Consider the following 21340-nt stretch of genomic DNA (forward strand, 5'->3'; position numbering starts at 1 on the left):
TCTTAAATGGCTACAGTTAAGATCTGGTTGATGCTTTTATCAGTCCTGTTTTCAGGGGCCTAAGCAAACAAACAAACAAAAACCAACAACACTGGTAGCATCTAACAACCACTAGTCCAAATTCACATAAAAAAATCGTTTTTCTTTTGTACTGCATCTATGTTAAAGGCACAGCTTCTTAGACAAAAGGCTAGTTACGGGAGGATCAAAGAAAGGCAAGCAATCAATAAACTGCCTTTAAACAGTTAAGTGCAGGGAGGACTCATAATAAGGGAATGCTTGTGTGATTCAATACAAGTGTAGCCATTTATTTGTGGCTGTTTAACACATTTAATCCCATTACATAAAACTCACTTATTCATCTAAATTATCTCAGGTTAACAAACATCATTCCCACCCACTTCCCAGCAGACACCTCTCAGAAAGGTCCCATTACACTGATGGTCACAAAAAGAAAAGGAGTACTTGTGGCACCTTAGAGACTAACAAATTTATTTGAGAGGTGCCACAAGTACTCCTTTTCTTTTTGCGAATACAGACTAACACGGCTGCTACTCTGAAAACTGATTGTCACAAGGAGCTCCTCTTTTTTTTTTTTAATGGAGGTTGTAACAGACACTCCACAGGTGCCATTCGGCCCTGAATATTCATGGCTTTCAGACACAATCGTTTTTTTTAAGCAGAACAATTTAACTGCTATGAACCTGATTTTCACAAGTGCTGAACTCTCAAGAATGCAACTGAAGTCAAAGAGAGAGACTGGTTGTCAGTATGTCTGAAAACTAGGCCCTAAGTCACCAATGATTCAAACATAATTTTCGACTGTCTGGCTAAGACCACTGTTAGTCTGTTAAACGTACTTCATTATTTACACAGCAGCATGTAAGTGACTACGTTAGCATTATCTTTAAACTGAGAGGGGGATAAAAAAAATCTCACAAAACACAATAAGAATGTAGGAGCTATGCAAGAGGACGAAAGAAATGGCAGCATTGCTTGTTTATCTACCTGTAAGCGAACAACACAATGATTGAATTTTAATGCAGAAACCACCAAATATGTTCAAAACTATGAACATTCACTAACCTTGATTCAATTACCTGCCCAGGCATACATGTTTATAATAAAACCAAACAGACATTAGCTATTCACTGAAAGACACGAGAGCAGCCACCGCAAAATGCTACAGAAAATCATGATGTGTGAGAACAAAGTTGCCATGCTAGTCTGCACAGAACAATTCTTGTTCCACCACATGCAAAGGGTTCATTGCCTCCCCCCACCCCAACCCCTTTTTTTTTATTTTGAGAAGGGAATTCATGCAGTAATATAGTACAGATCTCACAATCACATTCTCTGTGTGCAGGCATATGCCATAAATCACTACAAAAAATATAATGTACTGTGAATGTATATGCGTCCTCCCAATCCCCATGTGACACCCAGGCACAGGGCTTCAAGCAGGTGTACTTGTCGTAAACTTGTAGGTCTTTGTAGTTCTGTTTCAATATTTGGCAAGGACTCTATAGCTCTGTCTATGCTGCACGCGCTCTGCAGATAAAGGTGTGCAGAAATGCCTATACCTTCCATCGTCCACACTCAAAGCCATTAAACCCACACCTAGTAAGCAAATACATTCCGAGTTGGTGAGCTTGTCTAGGGTGTGAATAGGTGTGTCGGTTGAGCGATGACCTGTCCACCTACAAGCCTGCTTTGCAGTGTAGAGGTAACAAAGGTGAGAATACCTGGGCTCAAGCCTTACCAGTCCTCTACTGTCATTCCCATAATTCCCCATGCCCTTATCTTCTGGGCCTTCTACAGACTATCTTCCCACTTGCTCTCTATGCATTGGAAACTGTCTCAGCATTTAACCCTTCATTTTCCACATGCCATGCTCCACTTTCCTATCATTCTCTGAACAGCTGAGCACAGCATGGAATATGCCTTGCACCATGAATGCTGCTAGCTAGCCAGAGGATTATACCAGGGTACCAGTTACATTGAGTACTCCCAGGAGTATGTTTTAACATGACTTTGGACCAGACTTGATATTTATTTATAAGCCTTATCACTGTAATACTGATACACACGCTCCCCATATAAAAACAGAACTCTGTGCACATTATAAAAACACTGGATCACCGAAGACAATTTGTGCTCTTTTATTACAAAGGAGGTAGAGAAAAGCACCAGTCTGTGTGCCAATATAAGAAAACGAGTCCCTGCTCCAAACTCTGTGGATATGCATGGGGTACTGGGAAAAGTTGCACCTGGGTATCTTCAGCATGGCTAAAGCTCAAAGCATAGGTCGTTGACCTGTCTGCTGGTCAATAGGAGAATCCCCTCATACATCAGAGGAACTTCCCACAACAGAAACATTGCAACACATGCTGTGATCCTCTCTCTCTTTCTCTCGTACATACACACACTACTCAATTGCTACTAGTTCTCACCATTAAGTGTCTGGTCTGTTCCCAACACATTCCATTCTGCTGGCAGTTTCAGATGCCGAAATGCCAAAGCCACTTTCTCATCCAGAAAATCCACATCTCCAGAGGGAGGCCTTGACCGGTCCAGGAATCTTGTGAAGTTCAGTGCTTGCTGGTTGCCAGCACAGGTTGCTAGGAACTGAGCTGCATCATAGGCCTCGTCCTGAATGAACTGAAAACTTTCCTCTGCCACCACTAGAACAGGAAGCCCTTCCTTGGCAGTGCAAAGTGCCACTTTCACTGTCTCACAGCAGTCATGGCCTGTAAAATAAAACCAAGGAAATGAACATAATTGTAACGGAAAAGAGAAATGACTAAGCTAAAGTTACGTGGGTTTGGACATTGGTCACCCCCTCTCATAAATATGAAGGGAAGTGTAAACACCTTTAAATTCCCTCTTGGCCAGAGGAAAAACCCTTCCATCTGTAAAGGGTTAAGAAGCTAGGATAACCTCGCTGGCACCTGACTACAATGACCAATGAGAAGACAAGATACTTTCAAAGCTGGAGGGGGGAGAAACAAAGGCTGTCTGTCTGTCTGTGGGTTGTTTTTGCCAGGAACAGAATAGGAATGGAGTCTTAGAATTTAGTAAGTAATCTAGCTAGATATGCGTTAGATTCTGTTTTGTTTAAAAGGCTGATAAAATAAGCTGTGCTGAATGGAATGGATATTCCTGATTGTGTGTCTTTTTGTAACTTAAGGTTTTGCCTAGAGGGATTCTCTATGTTTTGAATCTGATTACCCTGTAAGGTATTTACCATCCTGATTTTACAGAGGTGATTCTTTTACTTTTTTCTTCAATTAAAATTCTTCTTTTAAGAACCTGATTGCTTTTTCATTATTCTTAAGATCCAAGGGTTTGGGTCTGTGTTCACCTATGCAAATTGGTGAGGATTTTTATCAAGCCTTCCCCAGGAAAGGGGGTGTAGGGTTTGGGAGGATTTTGGGGGGGAAGACGTTTCCAAACGGGCTCTTTCCCTGTTATACATTTGTAAACGCTTGGTGGTGGCAGCAATAAAGTCCAAGGACAAAAGGTAAAATAGTTTGTACCTTGGGGAAGTTTTAACCTAAACTGGTAAAAATAAGCGTAGGGGGTTTTTCATGCAGGTCGCCACATCTGTACCCTAGAGTTCAGAGTGGGGAAGGAACCTTGACACCCACATTAATATATACACACCCGCATGTGGTGTCCCTGGACACATTACTTTTTGCATATAAAGGAAAACACTGTACAGCAAAAAGTTCTCAGTGGTGCCTCCTGCATGAGAACCCACTCACTCTCTTATCTAATGATCACATCACAGCCTTCTTGTTAGTGGGCTAACTTCAGGCACTGAGACACAAATTCAGGACTGCTAATAGACTCGGGGGAAGGTTTTCAAAGCCACAAAGGGGAGTAAGGCTATTCACTCCCATTGAAAGTCAAGAGGAGTTTGGCACTTAAATCTCATTTGGCTTCCCCCTCAGTTCACAGAGCCCTATTTTAAAGAATTCTCTGAGACCATGGCAGCCCATCAGAAATAAAGCACAGCATTTGGAGCACCTAGCCAGTGAAGACAATGAACTAATTTCACACTTAAGCAACCAAAAAGCAACAATTAATACTGGAACGTAACATGTTTCAGACATGTTCTATGTGTGTGGTTACATCTCTTTTGTTCAACACTGTACCTGCTATTTGGATTTGGTTTCACATGACAGAACTAAGCTTGCTGTATTCCAGAGAACAGGGAAATTGCTGCTTTTCATATTTACCAAAAAAGAGAGAATGTGAGAAGCTTATTTTCACAGCTCTGCTGACTTTTCATTTACTTATTTTAATGAAAGGCCAGTGCAACAGGGCAGCAGTTTCATAGACCCAGAAAATGCAAGATAAACTCCCCTGCAATTTAAAAGGTGGGGAAAAAAATCATCTTTTTAGCATGACGGATACTTAAAATTGTCTGACAAGCCCCTTTAATAATACGTTTAATGTTTCAAGTTCAATGTTCTCTGCCGTCTCTCTCTGTCTCTTGCTCCTATGGTAGACTGATGTCATTGCTGTTTTTGCCAGAACAAGCACAGACCCTTCACTAATTAATGGAAAAGCTGCTCTCTCTACCCATGACCTCAGCATCTTACTACGTTGATCAAACCCTATTTATTTATTTTATTAAATAAAAAAGATGAAGGATTTTTCACAATTGGGCTTGAAAATTCCATTTATCCACACACATGGATGATGAGTGGGAAGCCTTCCCTTGTGTTTAGGTGGGGGTCTCAGTTATCACTTTCATTTACAAAGAAAAAGGTTTCTAGCCCCTATGGTAAGGAAGAAAACCTTCCAGATATAACCAAATGCAGGTTTGTCTTCCCAGTCTGAACACAAACTGCTCCAATGCCTCTGCTGTTGCTCCTAGATTTGTCAAGCATCAGCCAAATGGTCAGTTTCAGTAGAAAGGTCAGTTTCACAGCTGCTATTCAGGACTCTGTAGGCAGCAAATTGTCAAGTATCAGGTTAATGTCATGCTGCTTCCAGTGAAAAACATGTGCAATAGGGGTAGGCAACAGAGGCTTCCCACAGGAAAGGAGGACACACAAAAACAGGCTAGGACAGAAGGAGTAGATGAGACCTCTCCTTGCAACCTGAAGGCTCTGGAATTAGGAGATGAGACACAAAACTCCTTCTCCCTTCCAGCTGCTAGAATGGAGTGGAGATTCAAATTTATCAAACACCTACTAGCTAAAGGCTGATGTGAAAGATGAAACAGTGGGTGTGGCAGAACCAATGCTAAAATTGCTTAACTGCAAGAGAAGACAAAACCAATTTCAACACCATTCCAGAAACCTGTAGCTGAGCTCTGATCAGAGCAAGGTCTGGAACATGGTTTCCGAAATGGTGTAAATCCTGGATTTGCAGTTTAACTATCCTTGCCACCAGTTGATGACACCTATTATCATCAATAAGTACATTACTAATACAGACAAGTCCCAATCAAGATCCAAGGACAGCACCCCGGTAGAACTCCCAGCAACTGAGGGCTATGGGGGTGGGTGAGTTTCTCACTAGATTACTGCTCCTGAACTTTGCCAGTGGGGTCTCCCACCCTGCCATTCATTTATTCCTCAAACTGCAGGATTAGTCCTCTGGATAGCAGGTGTCTGGTAAACTTTTCAATTCCTGTTACACAAAAATATTGATACAATGTACATAATACAGTAATGACATGGCATCATCCCATGCAAACCAGCTCAGGTGCTGCACACTTTCTGTTTTCACCAACACAGACACTGTTAGCAACCTGTGGTGGCTGTTTACTAGGCTGTAAAGTTAAAAATAGTTCATAATAAAAGACTCTCCATGAAATACAGGACAAGTATGGCTTTTGCTGCTGCTATTTTTTAAACTCTAATTTTCTCTTTATTTCCAGAAGCGTCTCATCTGCAAAATGTGCCTATAATACCCCTGTGATGCCAACAGGCCAGCTCAGGTCAGAACAATAGGTCAATTTACTTGTGTGTGAATAGCAAAGAAATGTTAAGTGTACTAATTCACTCATGTTTTAATTTAGTTCAAAGGAAATATGAATGATATTGCTTTCACTTATCTATTACTTGCTGATTATTATCGCATTACATTATGTATACCTTGTAATAGGATAACCCTAGACCAAAGTGTGTGTTAGTGCTAAGATGAAAAGATGTCTGAATGTAAGCTGCATGAAAAATAATGAAATGTTACTTGTATTGTTTTCACTTATCTATCCCTATTAGAATTGAATTTTGTATATCATTGTAACTAAATTACTTGTGAATGCAATGGAAGTAAAATGCTAACTTCAAAGCAAGGGCTGTTGTGTTCAAAAATGGAAATTTACAAACTAAGTCTTACAGTTGCTACTCATCAAAACCCACGTGGGTGAAGACACTGGTCAGAGTGTCTTCTGTAAGCAAGATCTATAAATTCTTGTCTATGGGAATGATCCTGCATCTCTGAACTTTTTGGACACTCACAGGAAAGGATTTCAGATGCAAGACAGATCCCCCAAGTTACTTTGTGTAACTAAGAGAGATTTATGAACACTAGCAGATTACTACATCTCTGATATCATTTTGGATTTACAAACTTCGACTCACCTGTTAATATTTTTTACCTGCTTTAACCTCTCAATAACACTCACTTATTTTTCTTACCCAATAAATCTTTAGTTAGTTTACTAGAGAAATCGGCTGCTTGCTTTTGAGATCAAGAGTATCCACTGAGGTAGGATAAGGGACCGACCCTTTGGGGTTGAAAGTAACCTGAAGTAGTGTGATTTTTTTTATTTTAATAACTTTTTATCACTAAGTTCAGTCTGTCTGCGTGGCAAGACAGGCTGGACAGTCTAAGGGGATCATCTGTGACTCCATGTAATTCTGGTATAGTAATCCAGGACTGCATATTTGTTATTGGCTTGGTGAAATCTAATTATAAAATATACCACCAGTTTGGGGTGTCTGCTCTATTTTCAGACAGTCTGATCTGAGATTGGCACTCATAGCTGTGAGCCTCTCCAGACAGTGTGACAACCCCTACTCTGACAGCCTGCTGTCTTTCAAAATTCAGACTGAACTTCTCCAAGCACTGCCAAGTAATAGTTAAGGGAGTGGAGTAGTGCACAGACAAATAGTTCAGGTCAGTCAATTCTTATACCTCCTAAATGAAACTAAGCAATTCCTCTACCTAGCTGACACTAGTACAGGCTTTTCAATTAGGAGAGTAGCAAGACAAATCCCAGGTGTGATATTTGGACTCCCATGGTCAAATAAACTGGCACTGCACTCATGTTCTCATAGCAGACATCCATTAGCCATGCTGAACAGAGTTCCCATGAACAGAACAGAGAGAGAGAAACCCTGAACCTCAGAGTTTCTGCACCAATTTAAAACAAAACCAGATGGGCGTTCAGTGCAGCGTACTGCAAACACTTTATGCACTGATCTGCATACAGTAAAGGTCTCTCAGAACTCACATAAAATAACCAGTACAGCTTTCAGAGAAGCAAGGGAAGTGACAATTCATTTATATCTAATGGGATCAAACATGTGTTCTGCTAACCCAAGGGGCATGTTCTCCTAAAGGGTAACCGTATTCTATCCCCTCAAATGCTTTGATGTTCTCCTTCCCTCAATCTGACAAAACATCAGATTCAGGGGGTGAGTGTCTGGGACAGGTTCTGACTTTGGCAATCAGTTCAAAAGAAAGAGGAGCAATTAAGCAATGAGCATGACAAATGCTAAGATTGCTCAAGAGGACCCTGCCCCCTGCTTTGAAATGTCTTCAGGAATGGTGCATGTGAGTATGCTTCAAAACATGAATGCACATATACAGCCTTCTGAAGAGACCGTCTCCAGTGGGGTAACATTTCTCTCAGCTTCAAAGATCCCCTTACAATAATATCTGGACTGCAGCAACTCCTTTCCCAGAGCATGCCAAATAGCATTAGAAATGTTAGCTGAGTTTCCCAACATTTCTATGAAATAAGTGATAGTTAACAAGATTATGCTCATTTTACAGGTTGCAGAGCAAGGTTAAGTGATTTGCCCAAGATCAAACAAACAAACAGTCAGTGACACTGATGGCATACTCAATTAGTCCTGGTCATCGGTTCCCTGCTCTAACGACTATGCTGGAGGGATTTCCTTTATGTATGGCAAGTATCAACTCATTTACTCTGAAAAACACAAACAAGCTTGTTGTATGGAACAGTTCCCCTATGCTTATTACAGGGAATACTTACAACACTGCAGCCAGTCATTTGGTTACCTGAGACAACACCTCAAAGTTTCCACCGAATGCATCCGATGAAGTGAGCTGTAGCTCACGAAAGCTTATGCTCAAATAAATTTGTTAGTCTCTAAGGTGCCACAAGTACTCCTTTTCTTTTTGCGAATACAGACTAACACGGCTGCTACTCTGAAACACCTCAAAGCAGTCTCTCCCAATCTTTTCAGGTTCATCATCAACATCTAGCATGCGTAGACTACTGAGGACCATTGTGCCAGCCAAAATGACCACAGCTGATGGCATCGCACCAGGCATTGTATATTGAACTTCCCAGATCTGAGTCAATACTGCAAATCCAAGAATCTCTGGGGTGGACCAGTGAGCAGTGCCAGGTAGGGTCAGGGCATGCACCCCTTTGCTCATCAATGGAGAGTTTGAGAGCACAGTGCGCCAGGGTGTTTTTATCCATCCTGGTGACGTGGCCAAAAAGCATGCAATATGGCTTTTGAATATAATGAGCAACTGAAAGAAGGCCAGATCTCTGTGAGATCTCTGTCATAATTTTGAAAAGATCTGGCTTTCCTTTCAGGTTGACAACTGTCACAGTTCAGGAAAACTGCACCTGTATTCCCCCTCCATGGCGTATCATGGGCACCTACTTTTAGACTCCCAGTCATTACCTTTCTTGGGTGGAAAGCTGCATCTTTCCCCCTCCTGACTGGTGTTTTCCCAGACTACATTGTGATAGTCCCAACAAACTAGACTCCCTAAACAAGCTAGCATCTGCACTTCAGTTCTCTCTGATGGCTTAAGCATAACTGAAAGCAGTTAAGTTAAGCACAGACCTTTATAAGCAACACATTTATTCTTAAGGTGAAAGCAATACAGAGAAAACATATAAAAAACAATAAACGTTCCTACATGCATGCTAGAAACTTACCAGAGGTCATCCATCAGTCTTACAGGGCCTCAGTAGGTCAAAGTCCTTCCAACCCTTCCCAGGAAGGATTGGGGTCCCCCTTGGCCACAAGGTTCTGACCATTTGCTGGATGAGAAAGGCAGCCCTGAGACAGTTTAAACAGACTATTTATCCAGAAGTCCTTTTTTTGTCTGTTGGTCTCTGGAGAATCCAGTTTGAACTACTGTATGCCTCTCTAGGTGGTGGCACTTCTATAGAGGTATCACAACTTGAGTCAATTCACCTAATCTTAGTTCCTGGAAGAGCTGTGGTCATCCTTCCCCATGGAATTACATACAATTCCTGGCCCTGACAATTATAGAATATCAGGGTCGGAAGGGACCTCAGGAGGTCATCTAGTCCAACCTCCTGCTCAAAGCAGGACCAATACCCAACTAAATCATCCCAGCCAGGGCTTTGTCAAGCCTGACCTTAAAAACTTCTAAGGAAGGAGATTCCACCACCTCCCTAGATAACGCATTCCAGTGTTTCACCACCCTCCTAGTGAAAAAGCTTTTCCTAATATCCAACCTAAACCTCCCACACTGCAACTTGAGACCATTACTCCTCGTTCTGTCATCTGCTACCACTGAGAACAGTCTAGATCCATTCTCTTTGGGAACCCCCTTTCAGGTAGAATCATAGAATCTTAGAATATCAGGGTTGGAAGGGACCCCAGAAGGTCATCTAGTCCAACCCCCTGCTCAAAGCAGGACCAAGTCCCAGTTAAATCATCCCAGCCAGGGCTTTGTCAAGCCTGACCTTAAAAACCTCTAAGGAAGGAGATTCTACCACCTCCCTAGGTAACGCATTCCAGTGTTTCACCACCCTCTTAGTGAAAAAGTTTTTCCTAATATCCAATCTAAACCTCCCCCATTGCAACTTGAGACCATTACTCCTCGTTCTGTCATCTGCTACCATTGAGAACAGTCTAGAGCCATCCTCTTTGAAACCCCCTTTCAGGTAGTTGAAAGCAGCTATCAAATCCCCCCTCATTCTTCTCTTCTGCAGACTAAACAATCCCAGCTCCCTCAGCCTCTCCTCATAAGTCATGTGCTCTAGACCCCTAATCATTTTCGTTGCCCTTCGTTGTACTCTTTCCAATTTATCCACATCCTTCCTGTAGTGTGGGGCCCAAAACTGGACACAGTACTCCAGATGAGGCCTCACCAATGTCGAATAGAGGGGAATGATCACGTCCCTCGATCTACTGGCAATGCCCCATCTTATACATCCCAAAATGCCATTGGCCTTCTTGGCAACAAGGACACACTGTTGACTCGTATCCAGCTTCTCGTCCACTGTAACCTCTAGGTCCTTTTCTGAAAAACTGCTGCCTAGCCATTCGGTCCCTAGTCTGTAGCGGTGCATAGGATTCTTCTGTCCTAAGTGCAGGACTCTGCACTTGTCCTTGTTGAATCTCATCAGATTTCTTTTGGCCCAATCCTCTAATTTGTCTAGGGCCCTCTGTATCCTATCCCTCCCTCCAGCGTATCTACCTCTCCTCGCAATTTAGTGTCATCTGCAAACTTGCTCAGGGTGCAATCCATACCATCCTCCAGATCATTAATGAAGATATTGAACAAAACCGGCCCGAGGAAAAACCCTTGGGGCACTCCACTTGATACCTGCTGCCAACTAGACATTGATCACTACCCGTTGAGCCTGACAATCTAGCCAGCTTTCTATCCACCTTATCGTCCATTCATCCAGCCCATACTTCTTTAACTTGCTGGCAAGAATACTGTAGGAGACTATGTCAAAAGCTTTGCTAAATTCAAGGAACAACAAGTCCACTGCTTTTCCCTCATCCACAGAGCCAGTTATCTCGTCATAGAAGGCAATTAGATTAGTCAGGCAAGACTTGCCCTTGGTGAATCCATGCTGACTGTTCCTGATCACTTTCCTCTCCTCTAAGTGCTTCAGAATTGATTCCTTGAGGACCTGCTTCATGATTTTTCCAGGGACTGAGCTGAGTCTGACTGGCCTGTAGTTCCCAGGATCCTCCTTCTTCCCTTTTTTAAAGATGGGCACTACATTAGCCTTTTTCCAGCCATCCGGGACCTCCCCCGATCGCCATGAGTTTTCAGAGATAATCCATAAACTTAACACTGTAAGATCTCCCAGAGTTATCACAGGAAATTGCAATATCAGCCACAGCAACTCCTTATTAGAAATAAAAAAAACTTCACGACTCCCATTCACTTTCTACTCTTACTTCTTTAGTAAAGTATCAGTAACAACAATAATAAGCCTATATAATTTGAGTCTGTTTCAAGAGGTCAAGAATACTTGTCCTTGAAGAGAAATGGTGGGCAGGGAGTAGAAGAGAGTGGCTTTAATTGTAGTAAAATTTTCCATGTCTTGTGACCCCTGGATTGCCTTTCATGACACCCTGGAGAGTTGCGACGTATGGGCTGAGAAACAATGATCTAAGGCAAATGATAAATTGTTAAGCATGACCACTGTATAACACCAAACAATACTCTAACAGGAATTTTAGCTGTTCTGCCAGTGACACCAGCCTTCATACCACATTTGCCCACTACTTTCACAAACATTTGTGTGTTTTCTTCCCTGCTATTCCTCTGCATGGAATGCCTTTCCCACTTAGAACCATCAAGACACATTTATGACACAATATCCACATAACATTAGCCAATGAACATACTCATTAACTCTGTGAAAACTCATATACACCAAGCATTACTCCATCAGACCATCCAATAGCTCTTGCTGAGTTACAGTATTGTCCCTCTGTCCCCTGTCTCAATTAGGTTTATACACTCCTCAGGGCAGCAAGAAGGTCTGCCTTCTCTTTTGAGAGGTACCAAACATATCACTGAGCACATTATAAATACATAAACAGATTGAAAAGCAGTTTTATTTATCGGTTTACATGGGGTATGATTGAATTTGAGCTATGGCAAGCTTCTACACATTGCCCTCTCTTTGTAAGCAAATTACAAAATCTACAATATTAAGAGCATGTAAGGTGAAACTAGAAATAACTGAAGGATCTCTTACCTATCTACAAACTACCCCAAAAACTTGAGCTCTGCCCACCCTCAGTTCAGTGTGGCTTGGTACATTTTCTTTCCAAGATTCCATACAAAATTTGTGTTAAGAGAGGGTCAGCGCTGATAAGAAACCAATGTTTGCCTAGGAGCAGGCAAACATTAAAAAAACATTTTTAGAAAGTGAAATGCCATCCATTTTTCAGTCACATAACTAAATTGGCTTCTCTGATTAACCTCCAGCTTTTTTTTTTTTATTTAAAAAAACGGCTTCTCTGGGCAGGGACTCAACATGAAAAAATGTATGCAGAAAGCAGGTTTTTGGGGGGTTTTTTTAGAAACAGAAATCGGAAGTGAAGGCAAAAAGTGAGCTTACAACAGAAACAATCCTACAACTTGAACTATGGAGTCTCTATTGCGACTCCATTATACAAGTAAATTGTCAGAATGGTAAAACTTTATCCCCCACACTTGTAAAAAGACACATCTGAGCTATATAGAATCATAGCAGATTAGGGTTAGAAGAGACCTCAGGAGGTCATATAGTCCAATCCCCTGCTCAAAGCAGGACCAAACCCAAGTAAATCATCCCAGCCAGGGCTGTGTCAAGCTGGGCCTTAAAAACCTCTAAGGATGGAGATTCCACCACCTCCCTAGGTAACCCATTCCAGTGCTTCACCCACCTAGTGAAATAGCATTTCCTAATATCCAACCTAGACCTCCCCCACTGCAACTTGAGACCATTGCTCCTTGTTCTGTACTAGCTGTAGTGCTGCATTATACTCTCATAGCTAGATGCTGAATTTGCTTCAGGCAACAGCAGGATATATAAACACAAAAAAATTAAAATTAACACAGGCTTCTCGTCGACCTGCACTTATGCACACAGAACTGAAGAAAACTGACAAAACTGCCTTTTATTTTTTCTGTGGAGACACCCTGTGAGATAATACACAGAAAAAATATGGAAACCTGGAAGTTACAAAGAATTAACTGCTAATGGTTAACTTACCATATAAAACCAAGCTGGGTCTAATTTATACCAGTACCATAAATTTGCTTGACTAAAACTGAGGGTATGTTTAAAAGGGTGGTATCATTTCCTGCAGGCTCCTTATCATTAAACAAAGCACACATGGAGACAAAACACTGTTGTAGCTAAACAAAACCAATGAATGCCTTAAAACATGACTTCACTTCCTACCCAGCTGAAAGTGGAAATCCTGTCCAAGCATCCTATTTTGAGGATTCATATTTAATACACCAAACAATAGGTTTTTGGCCTCAGCAGCTATTTAAAGTTACATTGGAAGAGCATGCTAGGTTTGCTTTAGTAAGTGACTCGGGACTCCTGTGCTAATTGTATCCTCTGTCATGACCCTGTCACGGTGACTTGAACTTTTTCTACAAAAGGATTTAAACAGGAAAAGATACCTAGTATAAAAATTGTTTATTTTGTATGCAATGTATTGGCTTTGTGTCAGTGACATTGCCCCTGGGTGGCTGGCGCACACAAAGATTAAAGGATCCAACTACTGCTACCAGATAAAGGAGTTATTTTGTTCAAGGAGTTTAGCACTCTGCTTTTGAAATTTAAGGACCCCGGGTGTGATTTAGTGTGTGCGCATGATACACCCACTGTTTGCCACACACGGATTTACTACAGGCTGAAATAAACAGATATTGCAACAACAATGGAGAGAGGCCACATTCAAAGTTTTAAAGCTTCAACGCTGAAATCTATTTCCTAGCCAAAGTCTTTCCACCTCTTCCATACATACTCAGTGGCTTGTTAACGTAGGGTTGTCAAAAAATTTATGGCATTATATAGCTTCCAAACACGCCATCATATATACTCCCTATACAGTCTTCACCATTTTTTTCCTATGACGTAAGTCCTTTAGCTGGCTTCATCTCCTTTATATAACTCTGTATAATGCACCAAAGTATACCAGAGAGGCTGCAGTATATAACTGTTTTTGGTTATATCAGGTTTCAGAGTAGCAGCCGTGTTAGTCTGTATTCGCAAAAAAGAAAAGGAGTACCCGTGGCACCTTAGAGACTAACAAATTTATTAGAGCATAAGCTTTCGTGAGCTACAGCTTGAAGTGAGCAGTAGCTCACGAAAGCTTATGCTCTAATAAATTTGTTAGTCTCTAAGGTGCCACGGGTACTCCTTTTCTTTTTGGTTATATCATGTCTCTATTTTAGCTTTGTAGAGGTTTCATCATTAAGAATATTTTAAAACAAGTCCACATGACTATTACTGCCAAGTGATCATTTGTTACACAACTTGTTTACTCTTTTGGTCTTCCAGAAGAAAGGTTATTTAATAAAGTAGAGAGGGCAGCCTTTTCTATTACCAATAGTTTCTTAGGTGGAAACATATTCAGTGGTGGAGGAGAATAAGCATGAACATACATTTTAAAAAATGAAAAATCAAGTATATATTTCAAATGAAGATATTCATCGTTCAGTAGCAATTTATTTCACTTTAAACAGCAGCAGTCAAGTAGAAAAAAATCCTAAGATTAACTGAATTACAAAAAATTTAGGCAGAACCTCCCCATTTGAACATAATTAAGGACAAATATAGTGAACAACATTAAAAAGTCAACATTTTCTGAAAGTTATGGAACCATGCAGTAGTAACAGAAATATAATATTTCTACATATTCAGAAGAGGAAATAATTGTGGTACCCCAAATGCATGGTAATTGTTGGCAAATGGCAACTACCCCACAGAGACACACACGTGATGCTCAAGAGCCTAATTCTGCTCCCACTGAAACCAGTGCAAAACTTCCATTGACTTCAGCGTTACAGGAGCAGGCCCTAATGAATTAGATACTTCACACAAGACAACTTCTGAAAATGATAAATGATAAAACACTACAGGGAACATGGAGTCAATGGTATGGCATATAATCACCTTCTTTATTGTTTTAATGACATGGTTCACAAACATGACATTTCTTACCCTACCAGTATGTTAAGAGTGGAGTTTTGTTTGCCTGCAGCCAACTATTGTTACTGCAACAGAACAATTAAGGGTTTCTTCCTACTCTCATTTAAGTCCTAACTTCCTAAACTACAGTTAAAAGGAAAGAGAGAGAGAAATGAAGCCTTAGACAGATTAATAGGAATGTTAAATCATGTAACCCACTTAAAATGAGCTTGCACGTAGCAGTCCAAGGCCCAGTGGGTAAATCCCCACCTCACAAACTTACACAATGGGCACTAACTGGGACTTAGGAGACTCGAGTTCAATTTCCTTTTCCACCACAAACTTCCTGTGTGACTTTGTGCAAATCATTTAGCCTCTCTGTGATGCAGTTCGCCATCTGTTAAACAAGGATACTAGCACTTTCCTATTTCACAGGAGTAGGGTGACCAGATGACAAGAACAAAATATCGGGACACATGTGGGGGCAGCAACAGGCTCACCCCCTCACCAGGGCTAGCTCTAAGTTTTTTGTCTCCTCAAGAAAAGCAAAAAAAAAAAAAAAAAAAAAAAAAGCTGGAGTGCCACAAAATATCGAGACAAATGGCGTCCCGACCGTACATCAGTTGGGACACGGGACAAACAGCTAAATATCAGGACATCTGGTCACCCTACACAAGAGTGTTGTGAGGACAAATGCATTAAACCCTGTGAGGCTGTCAGATGCTATGGAAAGGAAGACTATACAAGATAGATAAGATAAATAAACACCACCACAAAGTACCAAACAAGATATAAAGCTCAAACTACTCTGCAGCATCAGCATTTACTTCTGGCAAAAAGGAAAACATTTCAAATTATGGGTTATAAACATGAGCTCAACAGGAAAAACAAAAAGGCAGCAGTTTGGTGAAATGTTTCATTTTAGAAAGCGAAAGGAAAGCAGTACCACAAACAAAAAAAAATGTTCAGTTTAACAAAATGGTTTAACTACATTATACCACTTGATGAGTGCTCAGGTCGGTAAAAAAACTGCTGAAAGCACGTAAGGCATCATGAACGGAACAGTTTTCATGACCCTTTAGTTCATATTTGATATTGTATTACCATACATCAGCTTGATTGGGGATTTAATTTTAGCAGCAGAATGTTATTTTCCCTTGGGTTGATAAAAACAACAGTGGGACAGAGTAACCAATCTCTCTTTTTTCAAACCCAAAAAACAACAGTATATTAAAAAAAACATAGTAATATATATTTCATTCTTTAATTTTAAAATTATTCTTTGTCCTAAATTAGCTACAGCATCTTAACTCCAGTGAAGCTTCTGCTTTAGTTCAAAGGAGCATTCGATCCACCCACAATTCTGTTCCACTAATAGGGGATCTTCAGCAATAATCATCTCATCTTCCAATAAGGGACTAAGGCTTAGTCTACACTTCCACTTACAGTGCTGAAACTTTCTTTGCTCAGGGGTGTGGGGAAAAAAATATGAGCGATGCAAATTTCAGCGCTGTAAAGTGGCAGTATAGACAGTGCTACAAGCTGCGCTCCCAGCGCTGGTAGCTATTCCCCTGGCAGAGGTGGTTTTATTACAGCGGTGGGAGACCTCTCTCCAACACCGGAGCTGCAACTCCCCAGCCACGTTAAAGCGCTGTCAGCTGTGTAGACATACCCTTAATCTATATTATGCTCTTCTGAACCCTCCTTTACTGGGACCTGGTAAATGTTCCTGCTTATATGCAGGCTACATAACAAGCCAAGTCCCTTTTATGATACCTGTTGGATCCCCATCTGCTACTGGATGATCATAGTGCTTCCTTTTACTCCCGTAGAAAATAACTGTAGAACAGTCAGGGCACCTAGTATCTAGTTTAGAAAGGAAGGTCAGTAAAAGGTTGTCAGTGGAGAGGTGAAATAGAAAATCAACAAAAGGGCAAAACAAGGTCCTACTGCAATAACAAAGGTCCATCTAGTCCAGTATCCTGTCTTCCGACAGTGGCCAATGTCAGGTGCCCCAGAGGGAATGAACAGATAATCATCCAGTGATCCATCCCCTGTTGCTCATTCCCAGCTTTTGGCAAGCAGAGGCTAGGGACACCATTCCTGCCCATCCTGGCTAAAAGCCATTGATGGACCTATCCTCCATGAATTTATCTGATTCTTTTTTGAACCCTGTTATAGTCTTGCCCTTCAAAACATCCTCTGGCAAAGAGTTCCACAGGTTCACTGTGCGTTGTGTGAATAAATACTTCCCGTTGTTTGTTTTAAACCTGCTGCCTATTGATTTCATTTGGTGACCCCTAGTTCTTATGTTATAAGAATGAGTAAATAACACTTGTTTATTTACTTTCGCGACACCCGTCATGATTTTATAGACCTCAATCATATCCCCCCTTAGTCGTCTCTTTTCCAAGCTGAAAAGTCCCAGTCTTATTAATCCCTCCTCATACAGAAGCCATTCCATACCCCTCATCATTTTTGTTGCCCTTTTCTGAACCTTTTACAATTCCAATACATCTTTTTTGAGATGGGATGACCACATCTGCAAGCAGTATTCAAGATGTGGGCATACCATGGATTTATATAGAGGCAATATGATATTTTCTGTCTTACTATCTATCCCTTTCTTAATGATTCCCAACATTCTGTTTGCCTTTTTTGACTGTCTCTACACATTAAGTGGATATTTTCACAGAACTATCCACAATGACTCCAAGCTCTCTTTCTTGAGTGGTAATAGCTAATTTAGACCCCATCACTTTATATGTATAGTTGGGATTATGTTTTCTAATGTGCACTACTTTGCATTTATCAACATTGAATTTCATCTGCCATTTTTTTGCCCAGTCACGAGAGATCCTTTTGTAGCTCTTCACAGTCTGCCTGGGACTTAACTATCATGAGTAGTTTTGTATCATCTGCAAATTTTGCCACCTCGCTGTTTACCCCTTTTTCCAACATAAAAGGCCTTCAGATTGTAAATTAAGTGATAATTATAAACTGCCCAAGTATGCTATTGACTCTGAGACAGAGTTTAATCTTGGAGCATGGGAACTATCCTGCTTTGGCAATGGGAGGAGGAAGAGGACAGACCCTGTTAAATTTATTCTAGCATATAAAAGGTGTTTTTGTTGAAAATGTGCTCTCTCTCTCTCTCTCTCAAGTTATTCTTTGTTATAGCTTTTGTGTTTTAGGCATAGGCACACCCGACCTGTGCCAACTGGATGTGGTTTGTAATCCAATGGGGGAAAATAAACATTTTATATATGTGCACACAGATCAAAAGATAAAAGATGGGGTGACCTCTCCTAAGCATCTCAAAATCAAAAGTTCTTACTAATCTCCTTCGCAGCAGTAAGCAAAGGAAACAGAGCTTGTATAAAAACAACCCTAATTACCATCACCCAATAGAGAGACAAGTGACATTCTGTTAATTACGCAACACTCCTGGTACAAATCTAGACAGTGATTTTCCCACTTTTGTTCCTCCTCTTGGCTAAGGTGATCATTACTTCAGAACGAAACCCACTCCAGTTCTGGCCCACCCTGCCTCTCCCAACACTAACTAGCAATGGGAATGCAAGATGGAACAATTTTATAATCAGGTGCTTTTAACAAACTGCCACTTCCAGTATTCAAACACTTCATAGGAACTTTTCAGACCTAACCCACCAACAAATCCTAAAAAAAAACTCCTCAAAAGTCTCACTGTAATACAATTTCATAATTGTACTACACATATGAACATGAGTCTGTATTTAAAGGAGACTGTGGGTTTTCATGGTCCAAACACCAAGTTATTCCTTCTATGAACCCATAACATGTTAAATGAACCAGAAGAAAATGAAGCCTGATCCATTTCTGCTTACACATTTGTATGATAATTTTACTGGGTTATTGGATATTTCCACTGTGTCATTGTGGGAGTAGGACTGTCAAGTCCTGGATATTTGTAAGACATCATAGTTGGTGACCTAATTTGATGTACAATTCAGCCCAGGAATATATTCTATTCGGAATCTAATATTTCAATTAAAAATGATCCCTATGTAAATAACAATCTTGCCCTATCTTCAACCTCTGGTTATAAATGTAAATCCTTCCTTCAGTTTTGTCATGCACAGAAGTAAAGGCTTGTATTTCAATAGTCAAAAGACTTCCTTTAAAGATTTGTTATCATATGACCAACAATGAAAACACACAGTAAAGAGCAGATTACTCAGAGAAGATGAAATGTAGCAGCAGGCCTTGGACTCTGCCCTCAACAACTTTTGTTTAAAGAAAGACTTTCAGACTATGGAATATTTTTTATGTATAATAAGAATCGAAAGGGACACTAGCAGTTAAAATCATGTGTTTAAAAAAGTATTTGCCTAATGCTACCTTATGTTATTCAGTCTAATCAAATGCTCTCTCTTTACGGGAGTTTGTTTACTTTTAAACACTCCCCTTAGCTTAGACGGCAGTACCTACCCTGGTCAGTTCCCCTTTCTGGTTTGCATGCACTAGCAGAGCGCTGGTATGTTTTCAAACCAGAACTGCCAGAAAAAGTTCAGAAACAAAAAGGCAATGTTTCTTTTGCATATTAGGTTTAATGAAGTTTAAAAACTTTTCTCTTTAAACCTCATTCTTCCCTGCCCCACCCCCTACACAAATTAACCCAAGCAAACCAACAACTTCTCAGTCTTGAGCTTATGTTATATAATATTGCGGCAGTTCCAATAATATCCGGACATCTGGGCACCCTACCTTTTATGCTAGGTAGAGAACCTACACTCCTAGTTCTATCACATGGCGATAGGCCACAAGCCATTCACTTTGCTCATGGTTTTCTTAATTTGTGTAATCATGAAGGACTTGTTAATTACCCCAGCTATGATGTTTTAGCAAGGGCTTGTCTCCCACACCACTGCCTCTTGCTCACAGTTAATCCTGCAGTGAGGTCAAATAATACTTGGCCATGAGTCATCATAATCATTTCCAAGGTAACTGGCTGAATATACAAGGTAAGTACATGATTGCAGATTCACTGTAGAGTCCAGCAGGAGGAGAAGCTGAGCTAAGAGATCATTTTCCTACTAGAATCAGCATCTTCAATTAAAAACAACGAGGAGTCCTTGTGGCACCTTAGAGACTAACACATTTATTTGGGCATAAGCTTTCGTGAAGTGGGTTATAGCCCACAAAAGCTTATGTTCAAATAAATGTGTTAGTCTCTAAGGTGCCACAAGGACTCCTCATTGTTTGTGCTGATACAGACTAACACAGCAACCCCTCTGAAAACCATCTTCAATAAGAAAGACTGAACCATGGAACAATACTGGCTATATAGATTTCTTTCTGGATACAAGTATGATAAACTACTACATGCCACAAGGGGCCACAACAGTGGTTCCCGTAACCCACCCAGCAATATTGTTAATCTATCCAACTATACTCTTAGGATAGATTCTTCTGCTGGGCTATCTCGGGGCCTCTCCTTTTGCCCCTCCACCCCCACGAACATGATACAGTTCTGTGGTGACCTAGAATCCTATTTTCGACGTCTCCAACTCAAGGAATATTTCCAACACACCTTTGAACAACATATTAACCCACAGAGACCTTCCTACCAACACTACAAAAAGAAGGATTCTGGGTGGACTCCTCCTGAAGGTCGAAACAGCAGACTGGACTTCTACATAGAGTGCTTCCGCCGACGTGAACGGGCTGAAATTGTGGAAAAGCAGCATCACTTGCCCCATAACCTCAGCTGTGCAGAACACAATGCCATCCACAGCCTCAGAAACAACTCTGACATGATAATCAAAAAGGCTGACAAAGGAGGTGCTATCGTCATCATGAATAGGTCGGAATATGAACAAGAGGCTGCTAAGCAGCTCTCCAACACCACTTTCTACAAGCCATTACCCTCTGATCCCACTGAGAGTTACCAAAAGAAACTACAGCATTTGCTCAAGAAACTCCCTGAACAAGCACAAGAACAAATCCGCACAGACACACACCTAGAACCCCAACTTGGGGTATTCTATCCGCTACCCAAGATCTATAAACCTGGAAATCCTGGACGCTCCACCATCTCAGGCATTGGCACCCTGACAGCAGGATTGTCTGGCTATGTAGACTCCCTCCTCAGGCCCTATGTTACCAGCACTCCCAGCTATCTTCGAGACTCCACTGACT

At 41.0% G+C, this 21340-nt stretch overlaps 1 protein-coding gene across 9 annotated transcripts in view; it reads right to left on the minus strand.

The window, feature by feature from the left end:
* Positions 1-21340, minus strand: part of AKAP13 (A-kinase anchoring protein 13) — a 339098-nt gene that overhangs the window by 196978 nt on the left and 120780 nt on the right. For all 9 annotated transcript variants that reach the window (XM_043493947.1, XM_043493946.1, XM_038418967.2 and 6 more), the window contains one exon: positions 2454-2750. In XM_043493947.1, the coding sequence (XP_043349882.1) occupies positions 2454-2750 (297 nt within the window). The remainder of the gene's footprint in view (positions 1-2453; positions 2751-21340) is intronic.

The sequence above is a fragment of the Dermochelys coriacea genome, chromosome 10, assembly GCF_009764565.3.
Source record: "Dermochelys coriacea isolate rDerCor1 chromosome 10, rDerCor1.pri.v4, whole genome shotgun sequence".
In the NCBI taxonomy this organism is placed as follows: domain Eukaryota; kingdom Metazoa; phylum Chordata; order Testudines; family Dermochelyidae; genus Dermochelys; species Dermochelys coriacea.